This window comes from Dichotomopilus funicola, assembly GCF_033296635.1.
Source record: "Dichotomopilus funicola strain CBS 141.50 unplaced genomic scaffold C8A04scaffold_57, whole genome shotgun sequence".
NCBI classification, from domain to species: domain Eukaryota; kingdom Fungi; phylum Ascomycota; class Sordariomycetes; order Sordariales; family Chaetomiaceae; genus Dichotomopilus; species Dichotomopilus funicola.
In genome coordinates this window covers 138683-162226 of record NW_026944078.1, presented here as the reverse complement: position 1 = coordinate 162226, position 23544 = coordinate 138683, and the positions used below count along the sequence as shown (strand labels likewise).

The following is a 23544-nucleotide window of genomic DNA, read 5'->3' as shown; positions in this document are numbered from 1 at the left end:
GCCGAGATCAACCTCTGCTCCCCAGCGAGCTACAATCCAATCTTCCCCTTCTTCCTTGGAGAACGGTGAGAACGCACCACCTCACGTCATTCTGCGCCCTTTCATCCTCCTCGGCCGCGCGTAATGTGGTGCGTAGTTGACTCACGCTCACGTCCCCGAACCTGACCCCCCGGGAAAGTGATTATGTCTGTCTGTGCGTGCGTGGGATGCATGTGGTTGGTTACATGGGATTTGCGTCGTGGTTTGCGTCGTGTTTAGGTCGGTTGGGGGGGCGGGCGGAGTCTGGGTGCATTATACTTACGTGGCTGGGAAGGGGGGTGCGGTCAGAATTTGGGTGTATTTTGTTTATGTCGGCCTGATCGTGGGCCGCGTAGCACCGGAATCCTCCCGGGCGTGCTGGACTTTAATCTTTTTCTGACGCATTCTATCGGTATCTGGGTAGATGCGAGTCACTTTTACTTTGTAGCGTTCAGGCCAAAACGAAGCACAATGTTATTCTACAGGTGAGATGTATTGGAAGGCCGGAGAATCACTACACTTGGCTGGGCCTGAGGCTTTTACCGATGTGCTGTCTGCCAAATGCTTTTTGATCCTATTCTGTGCTGTGAGAAAGCCTGGTGCGGTTTGCTTAAGCTTGACTGATTTGCTTAGCGGGACAACGTTCGAAGGCGCTGAGCAAGTGGGTTCCAATTGCTTGGAAAATCGACTTCCCCGAGTCAGATCGGTCGGTGGCCAGACTTCCCAGGGTTAAAGCCTTAATCAGCACTCGTATTTTCCATTTCCCGCTACCATGAAGGATTAAATCCGAACGCTGGTATGATGAATAAACAAGAGCCGCGGTTCTTGAATCAGACTGCTAGCCTGGCGATTCAATTTTATCGGTTGGTTTGTCATTGTAGCCTCATGGGCGGATTCGGATAAACTTGACGTCAAGCTCCTAACACCGAAGGCCGAGACCTCAGATAACCCTCATCGGTTTCAATCGTTGAGATGTTGGTAGCCGGGACATGGCTTGCCGGTGAAGTATTGGCCCGAGACGTTTCACGGAGGTCCGTATCTTATCCTCTATCACAATCGCCAAGTGTTTACTTGGGAAAAATCACCCGAATCTCCGGTCACAATGAGGCTTCAAGATAAGTGGTTTTTAGCTAACCGCCGTACTGCAAATGGATTTTAACCGCCGACTTGGCCTTGTTACTCAGGCCCCTTTGCGTCCGACTCGCGCGGCTGACCGGTCGTACCACAACGTGCGGGCTGAATTTTCAGCTGTGTTTCGGGTCAAGGGGTTACACCATCACGCCCATGCCTTTGGCTAGAGAGCGGGCATTGGTCAATTTATACTCTTTCGTATGCCTGTCTCACAAGCTGTATTGTATCACTGTATCACAAGCTTTAATCTTGATTCTGTAGTCCCTTGGCAGGATATTCTAAGGTTCCAATCGGAGCAGTGAAGTGAGGCGGTCAGCTCGGATGAAATTCCTCGCGATTGATCTTGAGGCCACTTCCAGACAGTTAAGATATGCCGCGCTTTATCACGATTCAAGCAACTGAGCATATCGATCGGTGATACTCAGTCTCCAGCAATTATCGCCATCGTTCAACCCATTTATAAGCCCCGGAAGAAATTTAACACCCTCCACACTAGCCAAGACCGAATTCGCCCCCACCCAAACGGCCCCCCAACTCTCCCCAAAGAAGCCAAACCAACGTCCCACACCTTTTGAAATTCTCACCGAACTTGCCAGGGACCCCTGTAGCACCACGAAAAGTGCCGCGCCGTTGCGGAGCCTCGAAGCCCACCCACACCCGACGCCGCGCCGCCAACGTCATGGGTGTGTGTCCCAATTCTGCCAATTCTGCAGGTTTGCGTCGCATTACACATCGCATCGGGCCATTGCGAGGTTCGAATGCGGAGGAATGCCGAGAGGCTTTTGGACTGACTTTCTCCGAACTCCAGAGGGTAGTGTATATGTAAGTGAAGTTGGTGTTTGAAATGCGAGGATTAAAATAATCCCAGGAAAACTCCACGTTTTTTTTGTCTCGCCTGTTTTTGTCTCACCTGTGTCTGCATCGACCATAACTTTAAATAACTTGAACCCTAAATACCCACCTTTAACCATGCCCTCCTCAATCCTCTCGAAACTAATCCATTTCCTCCTTCACCGCAAAAGAAAATCCCCCAAAATGTCCTCCCCCAAGAACCCCCCGACAACCTCCACCTCCACCCCCTCGACCTCCCACACCGACACCACTTGCACCAAACCAACCCCAGAAACCAGCACCAGCACCCCCATCCAAAACAAAACCCTCCTCTTCCACGCCATCCCCCCCGCACGCCCAATCCCCAACCAACACCTCTCCGTCCAACCCCTCCCCTTCGACCTCTCCGCTCCACCCCCGCCGGGCGGCCTGACCGTCGCTATTCTGTACAGCTCCATCGATCCCTACCAGCGTAGCCGTATGCGCCCGGCGCATATTAAGAGTTATCAGCCGGCTTTTGAGTTGGGGGGGGCTATTACGAATTATGCTGTGGCCAGGGTGGTGAAGTCGGATACGGCTGCTCCTGCTCTGGTTGCGGAGGGGACGACGAGGGTTAGGGGGGTCAGGGGGAGGTTTAGGGGGGCTTCGAGGGGTGCTGCGGGGGCTGCTGAGGCTACGGCTACGGCTAAGACAACGCATCATTACCGGCCCGGCGATCTGTTGTACGCCTTTCTCCCAACAGCCGAATACGCAACCATCACAGCAGAGGAACTCCCCAGCGTAGTCCTAAGCAAAATCACCAACCACCACTCCCTCCCCGACCTGGGCCTCTTCCTCGGCCCCCTCGGCATGCCCGGCCTAACAGGCTGGGCCTCCCTCCACGAAATCGGCCAACCAAAACCCGGCGAAACCATCTTCATCAGCAGTGCCGCAGGGGCCGTGGGCCAGGTAGTAGGGCAGATTGCAAAGAGGGAAGGGCTGAAAGTGATTGGGAGTGTGGGGAGTGAGGAGAAACTGCGGTATATTGTGGAGGAACTGGGGTTTGATGGGGGGTTTAATTATAAGAGGGAGAAGCCGAAGACTGCGTTGAAGAGGTTGGCGCCGGGGGGAATTGATATTTATTATGAGAATGTCGGGGGAGAGCATTTGGAGGCGGCGTTGGGGGCGTTGAGGGATTTTGGGAGGGTTGTTGTTTCGGGGATGGTGAGTTTTCCCTTCTTTACTTTTCTCACTTTTTTCTTGCTTTTTCTTTTTTGGGGGGTCGACTGACAAAGTACCCAAAAGATCTCCCAATACAACGCCACAGCCGCCGAGCGCTACGGCGTCTCCAACCTCACCCACATCATCAGCAAGCGCCTGACCATCCGCGGCTTCATCGTCAGCGACCCCGGGTTCTGGGACAAGTACTTTGACGACCACCAGGAGAAGATGCAGCAGTGGCTGGCCGACGGCAGTTTCAAGGCCAAACTGCACGTCATCGAGGGCATTGACAACGCGGCCGAGGCGTTGGTGTCGATTTTTGAGGGCAAGAATTTTGGCAAGACGGTGCTGAAGATTCAGGATTAGGATTTGTGAGGGTTATGAATCTCATCAGATCTCTGGGTACTTGTGGTAGGCAACTAGGAAGAAACAATAGAAGGTTGGGATAGATCACAGTATATCCAGGTGGAGCAATTGATTTATGTTTAAAGTATGGACGTTAACTTGGCCGTTTTTCTCAATCATGAACAGTACCGGGGGCCCCAGCATTGAATCAAACGAAGCATAAAGGACCCGGGAATCACACGAAGTGGAAAGGAGTAATTGGTTGTCTAAAATGTCTTGTATTCATCTCAGAAAGAATAATAAAATCTAACACAAATGCAAGCTAACAGCCCACAATGGCTCAACGAAGCGACTCCCTATGCTAAACGCAATTAAATAGCGAATGATGAACCTCAAGGGATAGACTGAAACATCCTTCTTGACGTCGGATAGCGTAACTGAACATTTGGTGATCTAGATAAATGGCTGTATATCCCGCTGTATTAATTGATTCGTCTGTGAAACTTTCACTTTCATCACGGCCCTCAGGCTTCCTAAAAGTAATTACCCATTCATTAATTACCTTGAATGTAACTGCAACATTGTCGTAAGAGCTGCAGCAAAACAACGAGAACAAGAGACCAGATTTAGTCCAAGTTAGCATTAGGCAAATCCATCAGAAGAACAAAACCTACGCGTCCCTTCCACAAGGGTGTATTAAACGAACCTCGCTCATGTTTCTTGGACGTCGTGTTTGACATGTAGAGTGACAGAAACATTGAAAAGTTAGGACAGCTGGTAGTTAGGTCCTTCATAACGATTGGCGTCTGCGACAGTTTATCCTTCATCTTGGCCGTAGTCTTGTGACTAGTACTCCAACAAGTGATGGTTCAAATATTCATGTCCACCATGGTTTAAGGTTATATCAGTTCGATAATCTCCTCATGGAAGTAAAACTAAGAGAGAGGACAAGCGTAAAAACCAAGACTGGCAATCAGTAAGTTCCTCACGCAAATGGGTAACATGTTTCCATAGCATGATCGCAAGTTCATGGTAATCAATCCTCCAACTAAACACTCTATTATACACTCACTTCTTCCCCCTAGCCCCACCCTGTCTCCGTCCCCGCGTACTAGCCTCCGTTTTCGCTGTACTCTTCGCCGGCTTCTTCCCTCTCCCCTTCTTCGCAGGAGTACCCGCAGCTTCTATTTCCTCCTCGTCCACTTCCACCTCCACTTCGTCTTCCGCTTCTTCCTCTTCCCCTCCTCCACACAATGCCCTTAAGTTTGCTTCCACCTGCGATGGAGGTGTCAACGTTGAGATCCCTGAATTCTCTGGTCCCTCCTCTCCTTCCTCCTCCTCCTCCTCTTCCTCAACCTCTTCCGGTTGCGCCACAACTATTTCCTGTTGGCCCTGCACCACCTCATTACTCCTCCGCCCCCCGGGAACCACAATAGTCCCATCCCTAATAATCGTGCTAATCCTCTCATCATCATACCGATCATTCGCTTGCTCCAGCCCGAGTTCCACCAACTCTCCGACCAACCAGAGCACCCTCTGTAACTCCGGCAACCGTGCCGTGCCTGGCTCGAGTCCTTTCTTAAAGAACACACCAAGCTTATTGGTGATGCCGAGGACGCGGCGGGTTGCGTTGTACGCGAATGGCACTTCTCCTCCGTTGGCGTTGGCCTGGGAAGGCGCAGGGGCAGGGGCAGGCTGTGGGCGCGGTCCGGGGGGGGTTTTGTCTCTGGGTTTGGTGACTTTGGCGGTGTTGGCGTTTTTGTTTCTGATTCTGTCGGACTGACGGATGTGTTGGGTGGCCTCTTTGGGTCCCTTCTTGGCAGGCCGCCCTCTGGGTTCAGAGGGCTGGTTCTTTGGTTGGTTGGTGGCATTATTTCCCCGGTTGCTTTCCGGATAGCCCGGCGATGACGGTGTATTACCCAGGGAAGTCAAACTGGATGTATCTTGCCGAGGCCTCTCTGGCACTGTTGGGCTTCGGCTCGGACGCTCTGGGCCATCATCCGGCTGACTTTTGACGGGTCGAGGTTGACTGGCAGGGTCCTGATCATTATCCCCCGTAGGGTCTACAGGGGAACCATGGCCGTCATCGGTTGGTGGCCGCGTCCGGTTGGGATTCCACGGGAGTCTACTTAGCACATCTTTCGCGTCTTCGTCAGAACCAATCTCATCCTCGCTTACCTCTACTAAAGAGTCTTCATCGTCTTTGTTCTGGCCTTTGTATTGGTCGTCTCCCTGGTCATTTTCTTGCTCTTCGCCGTCATTGTTCCCGCCTTGGGTGTCGTTTTGGTTCTCGCCTCCCTCAACTCCATCACTGTCCTCATCACTCTCCTCCTCACTAGAGTCAATCTGAATCACAACTGGCCCTTCATTCTCATTACCCTCATTACCCCCATCGTCAGAATCATCCCCCTCACCATCCCCCGCCAAAGCAACCCGATCATACGACACCCAAACAGGCACCCAGGTCCCCACAAACCACGCCATCTTCTTCCTCAGCTCTGCCACCAGTACCTTCTCATCCCTCTTATACCCCGGCAGCGCCCAAGGTATCCGTTCAAACGTCGGATCCGGCATCGTCCAGGATACGTCCCCCGCCGCAATAGGATCTACCACCCCGCCAGGGCTGGGTGACCGTTCGTTGTCAGAGTAAAGGTCAGGGTCTCTGGATGGGCTGGGGGACCGTGGCCGGGTAATGGGGTGATTGGCGAGGCGGGTTTGGTACAAAGTGCGGTAGCGATCGACGTGTTGGCGGGCGGTGGGCAGGACGCGATCGAGGAGGTAGGGTACGCTGCGTAATCGGTTACTCTCCACATCGCGATACTCATCGGTGTACACTTCCAGTAACTCGAGGGGGTCGTCGTCGTATTGGTGGTGTTCACCGGTGTCCGGGTGGCGCCAGGCTTTCACAAGACGTTTGATAACTTCGTAAAAGGTGGTTAGGTCGTCGAAGATTGCTCCTTCTACGTCGTCGAGGTTGGTTGGCCTGGTGGGCATAGGCGTGGCGTTTTGAAGACCCGACAGGATGACGTCGGGGAAGAACCGGCCCATGGGCTCTAGGAGGCCGTCGGCGTTCAAGGGGGAATCGAGAAGGATGTTAACGTCTGAGATATCTTGGTGTATCCACGGCGCTCGTTGTAGCATGCGATTGAGAATGAGGTCGTAGTGTTCTGGCGTTTCGTCCGCGGGCTCGGTGAAGGAATCGAGGTCGGCACGGGTCAATCCCGCGTAAAGAAACAAGAGAGCGCGGGTGAGTTGCTCGACAACGTGCCAGATGAAAGATTCGGGGATGGGGCCGCCAGTCCGGTCGCTGTACATTTCCACGAGGTTGGCCAAGGAAGAACCGTTGTAGTACTTGTAGTACAGCGAGTGGACCTCTTCGGCGGGCTGGGTCGAGGCCGGTGGGGTCTGGGCGGTGTCTTCAGAGCCAGAGTCAGAGCTAGAGCGGGAATTTGGGTCTGGCGGGGGTTGTGCAGCCGTGGGCCAAGCTGCGGCGTAGAGACGCGGAAAGTAAGGCTCCTTAGGGAGGACCAGATCCACGCGGGGATCGTCGGTGAGCGTCGAGACGCGAATTTCCGGGGGGAGCTCTCCCTTGCCGTAGCGCTCATGCCATGTGAAGGGCTCGGGGATCGACGGGTAGGGGGGCTTGAATAATGGTGTCCTACGACGAATGCGCTTGTGGAAGATAATCTTGCCCGTGTCGAGGCTTTCGAGGAGCATGCCAAAGCCCAGCGGCACCTCGGGCTGCATGTTGCGCATCATGAGGAAGCCGCTGGGGTGGTCGGCCAGCCAACGCTGGCTCTCGGAGAAAATACTGCGGTTGTTCTTGTTCCTCGCGCCTGGAATCGGCGGGCCGAGCCAGACCGTGGGGTCTTCGGTCGGCAGCTTGACGTGCAGCTGCCGGAAGGCCGCCGGCGTAGCCGGGATATGTGTGTCCATTTCGCCAACCTGATCGCTCCTCTGTGTTCTTCTCTAGACTGTGGTTTGACCGCTGATGGTCTGGCCGTGGTTGAGACTGTTACCTGGGAATTAGGCGAGAAAATATCAAGCGCAAACAAAGGGTGTTACATGACCTCCATGGACTATTTGAGCTGGCTCCGGGCCCCTTTGTAGTGTCTGCTTGCGGCACCGACAAACAGCAGAAGCAGCCATGTTTGGTCAACAAAGCTCGGTGTCACTGTTTTCATTACTCTTTGTGTGCTTGACATTGTCTTAGCTTGTCGGTCTTGAATGCTCGGGTTAGCGTCGAGTAAAATATCCCGGTTTGTGTGACAGCCGCGGGCCTACCCAGTAAGTGTGCAGTGAAGATTTATGGCTCTGAGATTGATGGTTGTGAGATAGTGAAAAGGTTGGTAGTACGTACAGCTACGGTTTAGAAAAGGGGGGCACCATCGGCCAAAAGAAGAAGGTACAGTCGAGATATCATACGTTTTTACCTACATTGCCACGAATTATATCCACGTGGTAATCCTACAGGTGACCGTGGCATCAAATCGATCCTCTGACCACTTGGGCAGATGACCCTCGTAAACGAAGTGAACCGTTGCTTCATCGCTTCTTCAATCTCTCAGTCCTCAATAGACTGACGATCCGTGCCAGGTCATTCCCACAGTCGGACCACGTCCTTCACCAATAGTCCATCGAGTTAATTCGCAAAACCTCGGACATTCCCAATGATACATGTCAACAATATATTTCAGGTTACATCTACAACCACCCCTTAGGCCCCCCCCACGTCCCCTTAACCATGGCCGAATAATACACCCACGGGAAAAAGTCCTTCTTCAACCACCAAAACGCCCTCCTCGGCGTCGCCTGGTCCAACGCACCAACTTTCCCCCCAAACGTCTCCTTCGGCACGCCCCCATACTTAAACTCCGCCAGCATCACCTTCCCATACTCCGTCAGCAACGGACACGACGTGTACCCATCATACCCCGGCTCCGCCTCCGCCCCCTTACTTTCCAGCGCCTGCACCAAGTTTTTAACCAGCACCGGCGCCTGCGCAGTAATAGCAGCAGCCGTCTTACTAGTCGGCAAACTACTCGCGTCCCCGGCCGACCAAACGTTCCCAAACTTCTTATGCCTCAACGTAGCATCATCCACATCCACATACCCCGCGGCATTCGCCAACGGACTCCCCGCCACAAACCTGTGCGCCCCCATCTTCGGCGTAACATGCAAGAAATCAAACTTCCTCCGCACCTTCTCCTGCCCGTCCGGACGCGCGAAGATTGCTGTGTTCCCGTCAATCTCAACCAAATCATGCGTAAACAACCCCTCCACCCCGCGCTCCACCCTCAACGCTTCCAACGCGGCACTGTACTTCGGCACGCCAAACATCACGGGCAACCCCGTCGCAAACGCAATCTTAATCGGTGATTCGGAGGCGTTAGGCTGGTACAACCCCGCGCGCTTCCAGTGGTCGAGGGCGAGCCACATGATCTTTTGCGGCGCGCCGGCACATTTGATGACGCCTGCGGGCTGGGTGAAGATGGCTTGACCGCTGGTGAGGCGCTGGATGGTGGGGAAGGTTTTGGAGACGGTGTCGAAGTTGTAGATGGTGGAGACGTTGGCGGAGGGGTTGGAGGCGGCTTCGGGGAGGCCTTTCACACTAGCCAAATCAACCTTGATCCCGGGTGCGACCACCAACTGGTCGTAGGTTAACTTTGCGCCGCTTCCAAGGGTGACGGAATTATCCTCCGGAGTGAACGTAGCCAGCGGCTCAGCGTACAGTTTGAGTTTGGGATCGAGGAGGGAGGCCAAAGGGCGACGGAGAGAGGTTTTGTCTTTGAGACCGCCGCCAACGAGGGTCCAGCCGGGTTGGTAGTGGTGGAACTCGGCGGGGTCGACGATGGCGATGTCGTCTTGGGTGAATTTGTTGGTGCGGAGGAGCTGGTGGGAGATGGCGAGGCCGGCTGACCCGCCGCCGACGACGACCACTTTGTGGTTGCGTGCTGGGGAGACGGGGGAGACTGAGGCGAATCCCCGGGCCTGTTTGAGCCCGAGTACCTGGCTGGAGGCGGCGGTTGGACGCAGAAGGAGTCGGCTGGCCATTGTGAATGTGGTCTTGCTGTCACAACGGTGGATGTGGTTGGGCGTAAACCGCTAGTGAGCGGGTTTATAAATTCAGAAATCTCATAACTAATCAGTATGAAATCTTATCGATTACGAATATTCTGTAGCGAGAAAACGCTGAAATGGGGCACGTGCCGGGATGTGGTCTGTGCCTGAGCACGCCATTATTATGGGGCCGATTTTACACCATTCTTGTCTGTCAAATTGTTCTCTTTCATCCAAAACTGGCAACCCCCACGAACGTGGACAGCGGGAGGCTCATTGTAGTCTCCGGATTCGGCGGCGCGCATCTCACAAAGAAGCTCGGAGGCGAATATTTGTCAATTTTCAGATTGTACTGTACACAGCTCATGGACAGCCGTAAAGCCGCCGATGCTACTGACCAGAGAAACCAAATCTACCCCCAAAAAAGAGATCCTGGGGCAAAGAGATCCTGGGGCGCATGCAAGAAACTAGTTCCCATCCCACACAGCCGGCCCCGGCATGACATACGGCGCCGGGTTCGACGTCCACTTATTATACGCAATCCCCGGATCCTGCGCCGAATAAATACCCGGAATCTTGACCAACGGCCCCGGCGTCCCCCCACCTGCCCCCGTAATCTTCAACTGCGCACACTCAATATAAAACTGCGCCTTCCCAACATGTCCCTCATGCAACCCGATATGCTCCACCCTTGCCAAATACTCCCCCGGCGGCGTCGACGCCGGAATGGTAAACTCGATCCTATCCTTCTGCCAGGTGCACCAGTTGTCGTCCACACTCGGGTTGCTCCCGCAGAGACCGGTTTCATAAACCTTGAACCAATCCCCGTCTCCCTCATAGGCACTGACGGATGTACCGTCGGGGGCTTTGGAGAGGTAGACGAGACCCGGGCCGGGGTGTTCGACGAACTCGTTGAAGAAGATTTTGAGGGCGATTTTGTCACCCGCGGCGACTTCGTAGGTTTGGGTGCCGTCGTTGGCGTGCGCGCCGTGGTTGCAGCGCAGGTCGGGGGAGTCGATGATGTCGGAGGGGAAGGAGGGGTTGTAGGAGTTGGAGTTGCGGCGCACGTAGTCGTATTCGCCGCCGATTTGTTGGTCGTTGACGATGAGGATGTTGAAGATGTAGTGTGCGTTGGCGGAGGCCGCTAGGAGGGGGAGGATGGACTTCATTTTCTTGGTGTGAATCCTGAAGGAAGTAGAACTGCTTGGTCTGTGGTGGAGAAGACGTTTACCGGAAGGGTTCCGTCTTTATATACATTTCACGAGCTTCAAGCAACATCCTTCGATTGGTGGACTTCGACCCTGAGAATCCCCCAGTCAGCGTCCACTCTCCTTACCTTGAGTCTATTCCGATAGTGCCAAGAAACAATCGAGCCTGGAGCATAGTCGTCCAAATACCGGGTTGACGGCATATTCGGCATTCCTGTCCAATTTCCAGTCTCCTGGAGTCCCTCCTAGAGTCCTCCGGATGTGAAGCCATAATTAAAATGTAACCGACCCGATCTTGGCGTCAGAACGGACCGAGTTGTTTCACCGTTGCCGGGGTCCCAATCCGGTATATTTGTGTGCACATCCTTGAACGGACACGAACAAAGAGGGGTCAAGAACCAAGAGTCGCTGGGGGATTCTCCCAGGCTCCGTTCTTTTTGTAATTTGCGAAATCGCCTGCCGCTCCAGACATTGGTGCTGAATTCTCAACGCATGGTCCACAGGCCATTTTTTAGCGCTGTGAGTCCTCGCCATGGAACCCCGCTTGTACCTTGCTGATGCGGTACCTGGCTTGCGCGCCAACTCTTCTTTGCCTATCTCTTTAAATTGATATATTGTCTAAATTCATGCATTCTTCTTTCTAGCAGTCACTGGATGTTATAGCTGATGACTAACTGCAATAGCAGATGTCTCAATCTGATCAGTTGTAAGGGCGCAAGATTCGGTGCCATGATAGAATTACAGTTGCCAGTAGGTAATTATGTTTGCATTCAGGACTTGGTCACAAGCCAGAATGGCCGAGCTCGTGGAGCTGCCACGTAACCGTAGAACGATGGCTGGAAGTGAGCCTAGCCACCTCGTGGTCCTTGCACGTGGGTCAAAATTCCCCACGACAGCAGCCAAATCTTCCCGTATCTGCTCTATGACTGCTTTACGATCTCCCATCCCCCGATGGGCAAGTCAAAGCTGTTGTGGACCAGCGGAAGCGGTCTGATGTGGGCTGCCGCCTTGGCTCCAACTTGGATTGCTCAATGATTTTCTATTGGCGGGAGGGTCAGCCACGCGCATTTCGCGTTCAACTCCGCAACGAACGCACCGAAATGCAACGCAAACCCCACCACACAGTCATTCGGGCAGCAGTGAACAACGTCCGCCCGCCCTAACAAATTCTCGCGGAGGTTATGGCGGGCGATTCATCTGCCAAGCAGCGGTGGAAATGGCTCCGAGTTGGCGGCCGGAATTCGGCGAAGTCCAAGACTCATGATGGCTCTGCCCAGCACGGTGCGGTTGCCTCTTCAGCGGATTCATTACAAGGTACTGAGCAGCGACGAGCTTTCCTTCTTCTTGCTGACAAGACTTAGCAAACGCTGTCCTCAGTCCCGAGCCTGCTACCCCATCGACCACGGCAGCTCCTCCCGCCCTACGACCAACAGCAGATGCTGCAACCCCACTTCCTCTGGCAGCACCGCCCGCACCTCCGGACGTCGTATTCTATACCTCTCTGGACAATACAGGAGGTGGGAATCCGGAACTGCTGCGGGCAGCGGCAGATGATCGAGCGGTGAGCACTGGAGAGCACTCGGCCAGATCCGGTTCGCACCAGGACCGAGCGAACAATACACTCCGAACGCTCGAGCCTGGGCTTTATGTGATCTTTGACAGCATTCGCGATGACGAGCCCCCCAATGTCGCGGAGGTCGAGTACGTCTTTTCGTCCCCGACCTTCTACCCCGCTGACAGACCATTCTACTAGCGTTGTTGCGATCCATGGTCTAAACTTCGAGGGTGTTCCCAATCACGCGCAGAAAACGTGGACGAAAGGCGACAAGCTCTGGCTCAAGGACTTTGTCCCGGACTATCTTCCGAAGCCGGCTCGGGTGATGCTCTTTGCGTATAACTCTAGCCCGGCTTTTGGCGCATCGGCCATTCGACTCGACGACCACGCAAGGAACCTATTACAATGGCTTAGCCTTGAACGAGGCGTAAGCTGTCCTGTTTGCTTTCTTTCGGCATATTTCTTGTCCTAATAAACTGTAGGATGTGCCGCAGAGGCCAATAGTATTCATCTGCCATAGCCTTGGCGGTCTGGTTGTCAAACAAGTCAGTAGAGTGTTCAGCTAACTGACGGGCTTCCCCTAATCACGGTCGTATAGGCACTCGTCGAAGCTAAGTTGGATGAATCATACAAGTCAATATTCGAAGCAACATGCCTCCTCGTCTTCTTTGCCACACCGCATCGAGGCGGGAACTACGCCAGTGTCGGCCACGTCGCAGCCAAGTTATTCACTAAGGCCCTGAGAACGGGTCCCAATGACCTTACGAACGCACTCGAGCGGAACTCAAATGAGGCGACAAAACGATTTGAACAAGCCCGCCACATTTTTGAGAGAACTCTTGTCGTTAACTTCTACGAGGGGAGGCGGTACCACAAAACGGACGTTGTACGTTTGTTCGAGACTCTAAGAGTGAGAGGCTTGCTGATTTTGTCAGATTGTCGATAAGGATTCAGGAACGCTGAATCTCCCAGGGTCGATTGAGAAGCAAGTGGCCGTGGACGCTGACCACAGCTCTATTTGCAAGTTTGACTCCAACGACAGTCCTGTGTGCCAGCTAGTTTTAAAGAGTATCGCTGCGGAAGTCAAGCGCGGCCTAGAGTTAGCTCGGGAAAGTTAGTCTTGGCATTCCAGCCTGCAAACCGTCCTTTCAATCTTCTTCAATTATGCTGATCCCGATATGCGTCAGACCGTGGCCCCGATCCTCTATCGTTCAGCGAGAGAGATAACAAGTGCTTGGAAGATTTGCAAGTGACCGATCCCCGTGAGGACAAGGTCCGCATCGAGCTGGATAAGGGTGGCCTTCTCAGAGAGTCGTACCACTGGGTCCTCAGCCATGTCGATTTCCTTCGATGGCGGAACGACAGACACGCCCATTTGCTCTGGATTAAAGGTGATCCTGGCAAAGGCAAAACGATGTTGCTCTGCGGAATCATTGATGAGCTGAAGGCCACTGCACTCACGGCCAACATCTCGTTCTTCTTCTGTCAGGCCACGCACGCTCGCATCAACACCGCTACAGCGGTCCTGCGTGGGTTGATTTACATGCTTGTGACCCAGCAGCCAGCACTCATTTCGCACCTACGGAAAAGCTACGATGGGTTTGGAAAAGAGCGCTTCGAAGGCCCGAATTCATGGGTGGCATTGTCAAAGATCTTAAGCAACATTCTTGAAGACCCGCGATTAGGGAGAGCATACCTAATTATTGATGCGCTTGACGAGTGTACTGGAAACCAGGGCCTGCTTCTTGACCTTGTCGCACAGAAGTCGTCAAAATACCCGAGTATCAAGTGGTTGGTATCCAGTCGCAACTGGCCGAGCATCGAGAAGGATCTTGACACCGCGACGCAGAAAGTCGGCCTACGTCTTGAGCTGAATGAAGAGTCCGTCTCCGCAGCTGTCACCACATACGTTCAGTTCAAGGTGGATTGGTTAGCAACGCGAAACAAATACGGCAATGAGACGCGGGCTACTATCGAGCGCTACTTATCTGCAAATGCACACAACACCTTTCTCTGGGTGGCCTTAGTCTGCCAAGAGCTCGCCAACATCTCCGATTGGGAAGCTGAGGAAGTGTTAACAACATTTCCGCCTAGACTCGACGCACTATACAGACGGATGATGGGCCAGATCTATAACTCGAGACGTGCTAAGCTTCTTCAAAGAATACTGGCTGTTATCTCGGTTGTATACCGACCTATCACATTGGACGAACTGCCGGCCCTTGTCGATACGCTTGACAGTGTCTCTGGGAATTACGAAGCTCTTGCAGAGATTGTAGGGCTTTGCGGCTCTTTCCTAACACTTCGCGAACGCACTATATCTTTCGTCCATCAGTCGGCCAAGGACTTTTTGCTCAAACAGGCACATAATGAGCTCTTCCCTTCCGGGATAGAAGACATACACCGTTTTATCTTCTCGCGATCGCTTGGGGTTGTGCGGGAAACATTGCGACGCGATATCTACAACCTTGGCGCTCCTGGATTTTCTATCAACAAAGTAAGACCACCCGATCCAGATCCACTAGCCGCAGCACGGTACTCGTGTATATACTGGATTAACCATCTACGTGATTGTGATCCCAAGAAGAACGCGAACAAGGACCTCCAGGATGGCGGATCAATCGATACCTTTCTGCGCGAGAAGTATCTCTATTGGCTTGAAGCTCTTAGCCTTCTGAGAGGCATACCAGAAGGAACGGCTTCGATGTTAGAGCTTGAGAAACTGTTTGAGGTTAGCTTCCGCCGGTGCAATTTGGGAGCCATCTTAACATTTCGTTAGGCAGGAAAAGAGACGTCACTTCTCGCCGAGCGAGTCCGAGATGCATGTCGGTTTATCGTCTACCACAAGTGGGCAATTGAGAACAGCCCTCTTCAGGTGTACGCTTCCGCACTTGTATTCAGCCCGGCCAGCAGCATGACGAGGAGTCAGTTCAAAAATGAGGAGCCTAAATGGATCATCCAAAAACCGACCATGGCAGACAATTGGAGCGCATGCCTACAAACGCTCGAGGGCCATAGCGAGTCTGTTAGCTCAGTGGCCTGGTCGCACAATGCGACCTGGCTAGCGTCGGCGTCAGAAGACAAGACAGTCAAGATCTGGGATCCGGCGACCGGCCAGTGTGTATCGACACTCGAGGGCCATAGCGGCTATGTCCGCTCAGTGGCCTGGTCGCACGATGCAACCCGGCTTCGGCTGGCTTCGGCGTCCCACGACAAGACAGTCAAGATCTGGGATCCGGCAACCGGCCAGTGTATATCGACCCTCGAGGGCCATTGCGGCTTTGTCCTGTCCGTGGCCTGGTCGTACGATGTGACCCAGCTGGCGTCGGCGTCATGGGACAAAACAGTCAAGATCTGGGATCCGGAGACCGGCCAGTGTGTATGGACGCTCGAGGGCCATCGCGACTTAGTCCTGTCCGTGGCCTGGTCGCACGATGCAACCCGGCTTCGGCTGGCTTCGGCGTCCTACGACAAGACAATCAAGATCTGGGATCCGGCAACCGGCCAGTGTATATCGACCCTCGAGGGCCATAGCAGCTATGTCGGCTCCATATCCTGGTCGAACGATGCGACCCGGCTGGCTTTGGCGGCACACGACGACACAGTCAAGATCTGGTATCCGGAGACTGGCAAGTGCCTGTCGACGCTCGAGGGCCATAGCGGCTCTGTCCAATCTGTAGCTTGGTCGTACAATGCGACCCAGCTGGCTTCGGCATCATTCGACAAGACAGTCAAGATCTGGGATCCGGCAACCGGCCAGTGTATATCGACACTCGAGGGCCATAGCAGCTATATCTTCTCTATAGCCTGGTCGCAGGATGCGACCCGGCTGGCTTCAGCGTCAGAAGACAAGACAGTCAAGATCTGGGATCCGACGGCCGGCCAGTACATGTCGACGCTCGAGGGCCATAGCAAGTTGGTCCACTCAGTCGCCTGGTCTCACGATGCAACCTGGCTAGCGTCGGCATCAGAAGACAAGACAGTCAAGATCTGGGATCCGGCGACCGGCCAGTATATATCGACACTTGAGGGCCATAATGGCTATGTCCACTTAGTGGCCTGGTCGTACGATACAACCCAGCTAGCGTTGGCGTTAGACAACGGGATAGTTAAGATCTGGGATCCGGTGACTAGCCAGTGCGTGTCGACACTCGAGGGCCATACCGATTGTATCAGCTCTATAGCCTGGTCGTACAATGCGACCCAGCTGGCTTCGGCGTCACACGACGACACAGTCAAGATCTGGGATCCGGCGACTGGCCAGTGCCTATCGACGTTCAAGGGCCATAGCAGCGAGGTCAATTCAGTAGCCTGGTCGCACAATATGACTCACCTGGCTTCGGCGTCTCTCGACCAAACAGTCAAGATCTGGGATTCGGTGACCGGCCAGTGTGTGTTAACGCTCAAGGGCCATAGTGACGAGGTCACTTCTGTAGCCTGGTTGCACGATGCGACCCGGCTCCGGCTAGCTTCGACGTCTTACGACAATACAGTCAAGATCTGGGATCTAGCGATTGGCCAGTGCATGTTGACGCTCAAGGGCCATACCGATTGTGTCTACTCTGTGGCCTGGTCGCACGATGCGACCCGGCTGGCTTCGGCGTCACACGACGACACAGTCAAGATCTGGGATCCGGCGACTGGCCAGTGCGTGTTAACGCTCGAGATTGATCGCAAGCTTCGTGACTTCCAATTCCATGAATCCAACTCTGACCTTTTATATTCCGACCTTGGTGTATTCAACTTGCGAACCGTCGCAATCTCTCCGGTCTTCATCCCTGCTTCGATTGATCACTCATCACCAATTGCTGTTGGATATGGCTTGAGCAACAAAGGCACTTGGATTACGTATCAAGGAGAAAACCTGCTGTGGCTGCCGCCCGAGTACCGGCCATCATCTTCAGCTATATCTGGAACGGTTGTGTCAATTGGCTGTTCTTCGGGCCGCGTCTTGATCTTCGCGTTCTCAGACAGCAATCCAATTTCGTAGCAAGCCGCAGTCATGCTCTTTCGCGTTTGGATGGTCTGGTATATTCTTCTGAATCTCCGCTCTTCCTCTCTTACTTTTCTTTCTATAGTGTGCCACGAGAAGGGTATAGGAAGACCGTCTAGTTTATAACTTCCTGAGCTAAGGTCTAGGACTTTCGAGATCTTTCTTCAACTCGGAATCGCTTTTAGTATAGTAGTATCGGTCTCAAGAATATAGAACCCTCAGCCAGGGCCGGTGCGGTTGTTGTGGGATTCCTGCCCTTGTTTCTCACTTGCTCATATCTCCAGTCTTCTCCTAAACGTCTCTAGTCGCAGCGAGGCATGACATAGGAATAGCTTTTATCGATGTAAAGAGGTGGCCCCGTGTCACGGACTGGTCGCATAAGCGGCCAGCAGGACCCACAAGTCACAGCGCAGGATACGCTGTGGGCCAATCATTACAGAACCAATCAGAAAAGGATCACAACGGGAGTCGCGATCCGGGAAACAAGAAGGATCACCATGAGCCCAGTGATCGGGGTTCACCGTGATCCCAGTGATCCAGCATCAGGATCACTGGAGGAAGAATGATCCCCAAATACCTTAGCAGTATATAGTCACTCACGCTGGAGAGCTCTGAGAGTTCTCCAGTAAACAATACAACTTGTTCATTGCAACTTGCTCAGCATTGTGAACATTGAAACCAGATCATTATCTTGTTGTGAACATTTTGGCTTCACCAAATCACAACCCTTGCGACATACCTTTAGTGAATCCTTTCAGAGTGTGGTTGAGAACGATTCGTCACATCCAGTTCGTGAAGAATTTTATCTACACTATTGTCGCGCACACCACGGTAGACCGGGATAGCCAGGTGGCACACCAGAGGTCAGGTAGACAGGCTAGCTATTACGCTATTAGCATGCCGAAAGAACATCACCAAGGGAGAGTTGGAACATACTAGCCGAAATGCCCGCCAAAATCGAGCGCCTCCTAGATAGACAGCTAGGCAAGGTCCTGGCCATAGAAGGCAACGACCTTACGCCAGGCCACGAAGCGCGCCAGCTCGTCCTTTGCCAGCCGCACTAAGGCTACTAAGGCTTCTGAGCTAGATACCGCTAGCCTCGGTACCGATAGTCGGCGTTAGGTCGGTAGCCATCACAACGCACTTAGGGCAATAAGCTCGGGAACGAAGTATCGGCGTTAAGGCTATATTCAACGTACTTGAACAGTTCGAGCGGTAGGTACTTTTACATACGGCACTTGGTATTGAGTGTCGAGGGCCATCGACGACAGTCGACAAGCCAGGAATGATGGGCAGCGTAAGGTAAGCCATATTATATCTGGTTACGCCGCTATGCTGCTATGTTAGGGGAGCCGAAAATGGATGTAAGGTTGAAGAGAACGAATTCCCGGATCGCAGGAGGGCTTAACCAATCGCCCAAGACTGAAACGCTCATTGGAGGGTGGGGCAAGGTGGGGTCATAGATCCGCAGATGAAGTTGACTGGAGCTTGCTTTGACAAGCAACCCGCACTGTTGAGGCAGCCGAAAATGGCGGCCCCGACCTGCCAAATTCGGCGGCCAGAACAGCAAGTTCTACACTTAATGTGGAATCGAGAACATGCTGTCGCTCCATCCGGAAACAGTGGCCTTCCTAATCAGGTATGGCGCTCTGTGAGATTCGCGTCCTCGCACAGCTCAGCCACGCCCGCCGTATAAATAGCGGCCCTCCTCTCTAACGTCCCTTTCTTGTACCCTCCAGTTTCTCTCCCTCTTATTATCGCCTTTGCTCGGCCCCCGGACTTCCTCATTTGCTTCGCTCTTCCCTTGCCCTTTCATCTGCTGCCCGCTAATGCAATGTTGCCCGTGCTCCAATCCCCATTTCGCCAGGCTAGATACCTCAGCCTCGTCCTTACCATCTTTGGTATCCCTTAGCTGCGTACCGTTACGTTTGCGAATAAAGACATTCTCGGCCTTTATAGTACATTCTGTCTATTATAAATTTAGCTCGATTCTAGCCTCGGCCTCGAGCTTCCTCTCCCCTTTAGAACTACTCTAATACCTGCTTGGTTTCTCCGTATTAGTAATATCTTACCTTATCTATCCATATATCCCTTTACTGTATCTTTCTAAAGTACCTCCTTTCACCTATAGGATCAGAATCTATGCCTACCTATTAAGCCCCCCTTTCCTCTACCCCCCTACCCCCCCCCCCCCCCCTTCGCTCTCTATACCCCTATATAATTTACAAGACCCAGATATTCTAACCAGTTATAGAACTCCTGTCATGGCGCAATTCATAGGGGGGGAGGCACTAGTGCAGTGAAATGAAGTTAATTCTAAGCTACGAAAAGAAAGAGAAATGAAGATGAAAAACAGGAGCCTCCAAAGGCAAGATAAACTCTGCTCGGCTTCGGTCCTCCAGACCGTGGTGCATCTTCGACATGCTCATCCTTGACAGGGCCGCCTGGGTAGTAACCTCGTCCCTTTGCTTTGCGTAATAGGGCTTTAAAGGTATCCTTTTGATACCCGTTAGCTCCTCAATTTCAGCTGGTTTGGCTCCCATGGCATGCAAAGTAAGTGCTTAAGCCCGCTCAGCAATAGTAGAGTGCTTGCGATAGATGGGAGGCATGGCTGGTTGCAGAGGTCTGGCAGGTTGGGCACGAGGCATGGCTGGTTAGGCACGAGGCATGGCTGGTTAGGCACAAATGATCTTGATGATGCAAGGTTTATCAGTCAGCCATACAAAATACAGAAGTGAAATTTCATGATCGCAGCCCACTACCTATGTCAGCCCCTTATTGATAGGAGACTGAATACCTCGTCATCCTCAACTTTCCTGTCAAAATTCTCCATTGACAAAAATTTCCGAGCTCTTAAAATGTCAATAGGTTTGACACCTCGCAAGCCACAGAAAAGGCCAAGCACGCCATCCTCCTCCCAATCCTTTACTTCGGTGCTCCCAGTGGCATTAAGGTCGGCGCCTGCCTGGAGCAGCGCCTGAATACCATCTAGGTCACGACCCAAAACGGCGATCTGGAGGGGCGTACACGGATAACCTGGAGCATTGGGATCGGCCCCCATGCTAAGCAGTCTCTGCAACGGACAGTCCCGAGAGCAGGCTTCGTCTTCCCAGTGTCCATGTGTTCCGATAAAGTGGACCAGAATGCTGGTGGGGTCGAAACGGTCCAGGCCATGGTCAAGGAGAAGCCTCAGGGCTTCCAGTGCCTCGTCTCTAAGGAAGCTAGCAGTGTTTCTACCAACGGTAGCAAAGAGCTCCACGATGTTCCCGGAGAAATACCTGAACCCTCCGATATACGTGTCTGTTTCATCCCAGACGGTGATCTCAACCCTTCCTAACAGTTGTGCTTCCCAAATCCGCGCTGATTCGGGTCCTCGCAGGAGTTCACGAGCCAAATCAAGGCGATTTAACCATAACAAATGAGCCATTAGGGCCGCCTCTGGAGGATTGTCAGATGGCGTCAACACCATTGATGAGAAATCCGGAAGAAGATGACTTCGTGGTATGATCCCTCCTATCCAAAGCTTTCCCACTACACTGATGAGGTGACGGAAATGCGGTTTGTGCGGGTCCAGAAGGTCGAATATGAGAGACGGTCGAACTTCGATCTCCCCCCGCCATGCGATCCTAAGACCGGTGAAGAGTCGATAAGTCGACGTGTTGGCGGTTATCACGCCACTGTGGTCATAATTCTCCAAACACGTCTCCATTGCTCCAACGTCCACCTCGGCTTCAACCTCGAGCAATTGGTTGAACAATGCCGTAGCTGCTTCGATGTGTGGCGCCTTGCCGCTTCTGGTGAACAAGCGAGACTGCCCGGTACTTGAGCGGCTAGACTCGAGATATTCTCGCACCGTGTAGTGGGCGAGACTGACTTTGAAGTCACCGTTCTCATCCGTAGCTTGAAAGGAGAGCAAGCAGCCGCAGCTATCTTTCAAAATCTCAAGGTTGGGAACGAGCGGTTCATCGTCTGCCAGCTCTTTTCCAGTCATCAGGTAGTATGTGTCGATCAATACCTGAGTCGGGAGTAGCACCTCCAAATCCCATACTGCATTGTGGAACATGGTCCACCATAGGCAGTGTCGGACAAGATCGACATCCTCTGGGGCGATGCATGAGAATATCCTCTCGTACGTCTCGTCCAGGGTCTCCGGCAGATTCTTGATTGCCTCTCGAACTCTGTTCTGATGCTTCAGACGACGGAGAATGTCCAGTTGACAGACAGCCCAGCGGAACATCCCCTTGGCTCCTGACGAAAGCGCGGCCTCGACTTCAGTACGGAAGGCCGCGGGCCATTGCTGAAAGATGGGGTTAGACTTGAGGCCGGCGGCAATGACTCTTCTTATGTCCTCCTCGACGAATGAATTCGACATGGATAGCGGCGTTGCGATGCTCAGCATTTCACGTTCGATATCGGAGTATTGACGGCTGGTGGCGAGAAGTCGAATCTTGACAAATCGCGGGTCGCCGAGGATGTCACGGATGAGGCGTAGCAGCGTCTCCCGCGATTGACTCTCATCTAGAGCGTCTATGACGATGGACACTCTGGCAAAATGGCCAAGAATTGACTCCAGATGCTGAAGAAGCTCCTCGATGTTCGGCAGTCGGCGCAGGTGGTATGCTTCGTACAAGGGCTGTGGAACTCTTCGGGCAACGCGGCAGAGCTGACTGACGATCCACCGCAGAGCTGGTACCGCTTCATCCTGGTTGTGCGCATGGTGGCAATAATAGTAAGCACAGGTCGAGTTGGCGTCGCCGGACTCCTTCAGGTCGCGGATGACTTGTCGAATCGCAAAAGAAGCCAGAACCGTCTTTCCTGCCCCCGGGATGCCATGAACCCAGAGACACCTGTCTGTCGACTTCATCCAGTTACTCCACTCCGGGGTCCGGGTAATCCAATCCCCTGTCCCTTGTTCGTAGTCGGCGACCGCCTTGTTGTGGATATTTGAGGGGTTGGTGTGCTCAAGCCAGGTGCAGACGTCCGACGTTTCCGAGGCTAGTGAGTAGAATACAGGTCAACGAGAATATCGGCGAGATTCCAACTTGGGAAGCAATTACCACTCAACATGCGGCACACAGCCCTGAGGTCACGCCTTATCTCTTTGATATCGCGTCTGGAACAGTCGTTAGCCTCAGCCCATAACCGTCTGCAAAGGAACAAGCCAACGAGGCTTACAATGCGTCGGAGGAGATGGCGGTGTTGATTGTTGTTTTGTGCTGCACGAGTTGTCCGAGGAGTGTGCGGGCCTTTTCTTGTCGAAACGGCCAAGCCAGCTGGGCCAGCGTCGTCTTGACGCGCTTCCGCTTAGTCTTCTGTGTCGTGTTCGCCGAGGATGTTGGAAACAGAAACTCTAACTCAGAGATTGTTCTCTGGCATCCTGCGATCGGGCCCTCTCCGCCATCGAGACTCTTGAGCATGGGGGACGAGTCGCCATCGGACTCGATCAAGAACCCGAGATTCTCAAAAAGTGCCTTCAGGGTTGACGTCTCGATGAGGATTGTCCTGAGATCCCTCGGGTAGTCGTCAACGGCTCCGATGTAGTAACGGCAAAGTTGAGCAATACGGTCGGCGCCCTGAGTCACGGCGATGATGCTCGCGGTCAACGAAATTGGATCCATTCCTTCGTCGTCGACAGCTAGTGAGACGAGGAAGTGTGCGTCGGTGTGGAGAGAAACTGGGGATGAGAGGCGCAGGAGAAAGTTGATGTTGTTGACCAGGGGCCTGGGCTGTGCTGGGGCTGTGTGAGAACGCCTAACCCACGTGCTATGTACCCGAAGTTTCTTCGCCGTGGCATTTGACGCTGGTCCGTGATTCGACGGAATCATGCAGTGCTTTCTGAGAAACACATCCAGGAAAAGCCCCAGCACACACAACTTATAACTGATGCGGCAGTTCCAAACCGCTGCATTTACTCTTAAACTTGAGGTCAAGCAATTCAGCCTTTTACTTGACGGCGCTGACACGCCTCAACTTCCAAGGCCCGCTAGCCGCGAGCATCGGCAAGACGCTTCGTAGATACGATCTTGATCTCATGCAACTAAAGAGGGCGTCGACAGCATCGGCTTCAATTGAGAAAGGGAGAAAGGAGAGGGGGAAACGAAAGAGAAAGAAATTAGAAGAGAGAAAAGTTAGAGAGATGAGTGGGAAAAGACAACAGAGGAGATACCTGTAATAAAGGGGGGACAGGGAGAGAAGAAATAAAA

General features: G+C 53.2%; 6 protein-coding genes across 6 annotated transcripts; 2 read left to right on the top strand and 4 right to left on the bottom strand.

Annotated features, from left to right (window-relative positions):
• Positions 1–2184: 2184 nt before the first annotated feature.
• Positions 2185–3546, top strand: C8A04DRAFT_13997 (uncharacterized protein; the record flags this gene model as incomplete). Its single annotated transcript, XM_062777927.1, has 3 exons — positions 2185–2571; positions 2671–3183; positions 3265–3546. The coding sequence occupies 3 exons, from the start codon at positions 2185–2187 to the stop codon at positions 3544–3546; spliced, it is 1182 nt and encodes a 393-aa protein (XP_062634914.1).
• A 2979-nt stretch (positions 3547–6525) lies between these two features.
• C8A04DRAFT_14009 (uncharacterized protein) lies at positions 6526–7461 on the bottom strand (the record flags this gene model as incomplete). The annotated part of the gene is made up of 2 exons (XM_062777934.1): positions 6526–7347; positions 7387–7461. Coding segments are annotated over 2 exons (897 nt in total), but the record flags the coding sequence as incomplete, so codon positions are not given.
• Positions 7462–8229: 768 nt separating this feature from the next.
• On the bottom strand, positions 8230–9579 carry C8A04DRAFT_39044 (sulfide quinone-reductase; the record flags this gene model as incomplete). The annotated part of the gene is made up of 1 exon (XM_062784439.1): positions 8230–9579. The coding sequence occupies one exon, from the start codon at positions 9577–9579 to the stop codon at positions 8230–8232; it is 1350 nt and encodes a 449-aa protein (XP_062634912.1).
• A 473-nt stretch (positions 9580–10052) lies between these two features.
• C8A04DRAFT_14006 (family 61 putative glycoside hydrolase) lies at positions 10053–10754 on the bottom strand (the record flags this gene model as incomplete). Its single annotated transcript, XM_062777932.1, has 1 exon — positions 10053–10754. One exon carries the CDS (start codon positions 10752–10754, stop codon positions 10053–10055), a length of 702 nt encoding a protein of 233 aa, XP_062634911.1.
• A 1220-nt stretch (positions 10755–11974) lies between these two features.
• Positions 11975–17338, top strand: C8A04DRAFT_30909 (WD40-repeat-containing domain protein; the record flags this gene model as incomplete). Its single annotated transcript, XM_062781561.1, has 8 exons — positions 11975–12074; positions 12155–12494; positions 12547–12775; positions 12831–12893; positions 12947–13234; positions 13284–13461; positions 13536–15079; positions 15128–17338. The coding sequence occupies 8 exons, from the start codon at positions 11975–11977 to the stop codon at positions 17336–17338; spliced, it is 4953 nt and encodes a 1650-aa protein (XP_062634910.1).
• Positions 17339–20108: 2770 nt separating this feature from the next.
• On the bottom strand, positions 20109–22959 carry C8A04DRAFT_14034 (uncharacterized protein; the record flags this gene model as incomplete). Its single annotated transcript, XM_062777939.1, has 3 exons — positions 20109–22336; positions 22399–22454; positions 22517–22959. 3 exons carry the CDS (start codon positions 22957–22959, stop codon positions 20109–20111), a joined length of 2727 nt encoding a protein of 908 aa, XP_062634909.1.
• Between the last annotated feature and the right edge of the window lie 585 nt (positions 22960–23544).